This window comes from Saccopteryx leptura, unplaced genomic scaffold (genome assembly GCF_036850995.1).
Source record: "Saccopteryx leptura isolate mSacLep1 unplaced genomic scaffold, mSacLep1_pri_phased_curated manual_scaffold_26, whole genome shotgun sequence".
Taxonomy (NCBI): Eukaryota; Metazoa; Chordata; class Mammalia; order Chiroptera; family Emballonuridae; genus Saccopteryx; species Saccopteryx leptura.
In genome coordinates this window covers 615,782-619,802 of record NW_027095708.1, presented here as the reverse complement: position 1 = coordinate 619,802, position 4,021 = coordinate 615,782, and the positions used below count along the sequence as shown (strand labels likewise).

Here is a 4,021-nt window from a genome sequence, read left to right as displayed (position 1 = left end):
TCGCTGATTCAGCCCATGGATCAAAGCATTATTCACGTGTTTAAGGCTCTCTATATGTGAAACACCCTGTAAAAAACCTCATTGAAGCTATGGACTAGGATGAAGACTTCTCCCTAAAGGCATACTGGTGTGACTATACCATTGCAAAATGTCTCCTAAAAATTCAGAAGGCCATAAAGGAGATAAAGAGTGAAACTTTAAAGGCCAGCTGGAAAAATCAGTGGCCAGCAGTGCTCCATGATTATAAGGGACTATCTCCTGAAGAAGTCCATCACTCTGGTAGATAAGGCTGTGAAGCTGGCAAAACTACTGGGAGGAGATGGCTTCAATGATATAACTCCTGATGACGTTAATGACCTGATCAATGCCCACTCACAACCGCTGACGGATGAAGACCTGACAGAGATGATGAAGTCAGCAAGTGAAGAAGAGTAAGAGGAACAAGAGGAACTAGAGTTTTAAGAAGAAGAGGAGGTTGGCCTAACACTCAATTTCCTCACAACCATGGTCAGAATGGCCAAAGAACTTCAGCAAGTGGCTCAGGAATGAGACCTCCAGATGCTTCATTCATTGCAATTCTCAAATACAATTGAGGGTGGCATATCAGTTTATAAAAACCTTCTCATCTGGAAGAAAAAACAGTGCCAGCAACTGCCCATAACTATGTTTCTCACTTGGAAGAAGACACCAGTTACACCTATGCCTTTAGCAAAAACAGAAGTTACGGACAAGGGTGAAGATACTGCACCACCTGATGGAGCGCCTGATGAAGTGGTGTCTTCAGAAGAGCTGTAATGCTCTTCGTGGCTGTGCAGTACATTCATCTCATCATCACCTTCATCATCATCAGTACTGCACAGATAATTCATCTTTACATTCATCTCATCATCATCACCTTCATCATCATCAGTACTGCACAGATAATTCATCATCTTTGCATTCATCTCATCATCATCACCTTCATCATCAGTACTGCACAGCTAATTCATCATCTTTACATTCATCTCATCATCATCACCTTCATCATCAGTACTGCACAGATAATTCATCATCTTCATCATTCAAGATGTAGTATATTCAATGGTGACTACCCATATAGAATTTTATATGTTGTTAAAATTACACAGGTTTAAGAGTGTAGAAAGTGTTTAAGAGCATAAGAAGTATTTATAAGAGTTTGGAAAGGTTTATAAGAGGGTGGGGAGAGTTTATAAAGCCTTAAAATATATATAAATAATAAAATAAATATAAAGTTGCTACTTCACAGATTTTTGTCTATTGTGAAGGTTCTGGAACCTAACCCCCATGATAGATAAGGGACTACTGTATTCTCATCTTATAGGTAAGGAGACTGAAGCTAAATGTAATTAAATGATTTATCCAGCTAATGAGTAGCAAAGCCATTGCTCTAAACCAGGCCATCATGATTAAATTTTAGCTGCTCCTGACACAATTTGTTCCCACCTGGGATGCATCAAAATCAGAGAAGCTGGTTAAAAATAGTAGATCTTGGCATGCCATACTCAGCAGACAGATCTGAAACACGTGTGCCCTGTTCATATTTGGCAATGATTTCTTTTTTCAGCTCAATCGTTGTTCTCACAGCTTTCTGCTTACCTTTGTCTGCATTACCACTTCTGGCTTTCTTTGGACCCATGTCTAAGGGTTAAATTCAGTGTACAAAGCGTGCACAAAGCGTGAGTCTCTCCACAAAGCGTGAGTCTCACCACAAAGCGTGACTCTCACCACAAAGCGTGACTCTCACCACAAAGCGTGACTCTCTCCACAAAAACGTGATTCTCTCTCTCCACAAAGCGTGACAAAGCGTGACTCACACTGATGACGCAGGCAAGGCGTGCTCGGCCGAATGAACGCCATTCGGCTCAACTCGGCTAATCTCGGACGTTCGAGTTCCAAATATTTGTTCGGATTCCAAGACAAAATTTTCTCGAATTTCCTGGTCGAATACCGATTTGGTCGAAAGTCAAGGTGTTCGAGAACCGAGGTATCACTGTACAGCTTACCAAGGGTGGAATCATGGAGTGTTCCTGAGAGCCACCAGGGTGCAGTGAGTTCTGGGGCTCACCTCCAGGAATGACTGCTGAGTTCACCTTCCAAACACACCTGTCCAAAGAGCTTGAAGTTGACTGCGTGATCACACATACCCCTTAATTACCCAGACTTAGCCTGACCAGACTTTAGTCAAGCTTCTCTCCTCCCTATGGGCCCTGAACCTTGACACCCCCAAGCCTGAGAAAGCACCAAAATAAAGAACTCTTTCTTACCAGCTCATTCTAGGGATGGGCCAACTGGAGAAAGAAACATTTCCCATCAAACCACCCATCCTGCTGTCTGTCCACCCTCACTCACTTGCCACTTTTCTCCTCAAAAAGTTTCCGCAAGCCCCGCTTCTCCCTCCCTATGAAAAAAAAGCCTTTCCCTGTTTGGGGTGGAGATGCTTGTAGACCCAAGTGTCCTCCCTACTGCCATCAGCTTATGGAGCACAGATTTCCTCACCTAAGTCAAGATTTGTTTGTACACTACTCACAAAAATTAGGGGATATTTCAAAATGCACTTTCAAGATCAGGGAATGTGCAGATAGTCTAGTACTTTCAGCCTTTTGTATAGTGCATTTTCACCAATAAAGTTAGTTTTCTATCTCATTTGCATAATCAAACAACTTTCTTTGACTTGTTTACTTTTCAGATGTTCTTGTTTAATAAAAAAAAAATGCTTCTTTTTTTATCACTTCATATTTATTTTGAAATATCCCCTAATTTTTTGAGCAGTATATTTGACCAAGTTTCAGCCATTGACAGAGCCTCAGTCTTCACAGAGGGGAGAACCTGGCTACAACATTAGGGTTCTCTTGTGGATGCAGCACCCTGATGGGGAGTTGATCCCATAAAAAGCATGGGGTGTTGTCACAGGCTGATGGGTGCTTGCTGAGGCTCACTAAGGACCTTTCTGACCTTAGCTTTAGGATTCACATGAGGCCCAGGGAACCCTAATACTGAAAGGCTTCCTAGGTCTCCAGTTTTCCTCAAAACTCATAGGAGGAAAGAGTGTAGGCCATGGAATATTCATCTCCAGAGAGGCAGCCAGCATGACAGCATCCTCCAGAACATTTGACAGTTGTCAAAATCCCTCTGGTCGAAGTGACCTTGAAAATAGTTTCCCTCTAAGGAGCTGCCACCCTTGGCTTCTGAACATACAAGGATGAGATGCACATTTGTCATAAACTATGTCTAAGCAGGATCTAGTCTGCCTCCCCAACCCTCCACCTCCCAGCTGAACACATGACCAGAGTTCTGCAAAGCCAAGGCCAGTTCTGCAAAGTCACCCAGGCTTGTAAGGAGATTTCATGGAAAGAAAATGTCAAAAATAAAATTAAAGAACTTTTTTTCTAAATGCTAAATCACTTCTCAAAAGAATTAGCAAGCATTAGGTTTGTCTCTAGTGTAATGTTAAAATGGTGACATGATGGTTTTTTCTATTAGTAATTATATAATTATGCCCTATGGCAAAAGTCTATGATGTTCTCACCTCTTTTCAGCAACAGAAGAAACTTATTCTTACTCTTTTCTGAAAAATTATGACTCCCAAAAAATGTGTCTGTGATGCTACCAGCACAGTTCTGAAGAAACACTGGTACAGCACTCCCAGTAGGTGGTGCTCTGTCTTTCCTACTCCCCTGGGGCTAGGCAATAATAGGTTGATGAGAAGCCACGTGCATTAGGAGGCAAAACCTAGAGTGGAAATAGCTGGGTCGAATCTCCCAGTTTACCACCTCAGGCCACTGTGGGTTTAGGCATGTCACTAACCAGTTCAAGTCCCTGTTTCTTGACCTGTAAAAGCAGGCAAATACAACATACATCCAGCCTACCTCATTTAATGGAGAAAATGGCACCTGGAGAGCGCTTTACAACAGCAAAGTGTTTTAGAACAGCAAAGCAATAAGCACGTATAAAGTGCCATCATTAGGACCTTCAACTCACCCCAGTGCAATTGTTTGCTTTT

The 4,021-nt window shown here is 42.2% G+C and overlaps 1 protein-coding gene across 1 annotated transcript in view; it reads left to right on the top strand.

Annotated features, from left to right (window-relative positions):
• Nucleotides 1-794: 794 nt before the first annotated feature.
• Nucleotides 795-4,021, top strand: part of LOC136386966 (histone-lysine N-methyltransferase PRDM9-like) — a 168,769-nt gene continuing 165,542 nt past the window's right edge. Inside the window, exon 1 of the mRNA XM_066358057.1 lies at nt 795-1,029. Within this exon, the coding sequence (XP_066214154.1) occupies nt 795-1,029 (235 nt within the window). The remainder of the gene's footprint in view (nt 1,030-4,021) is intronic.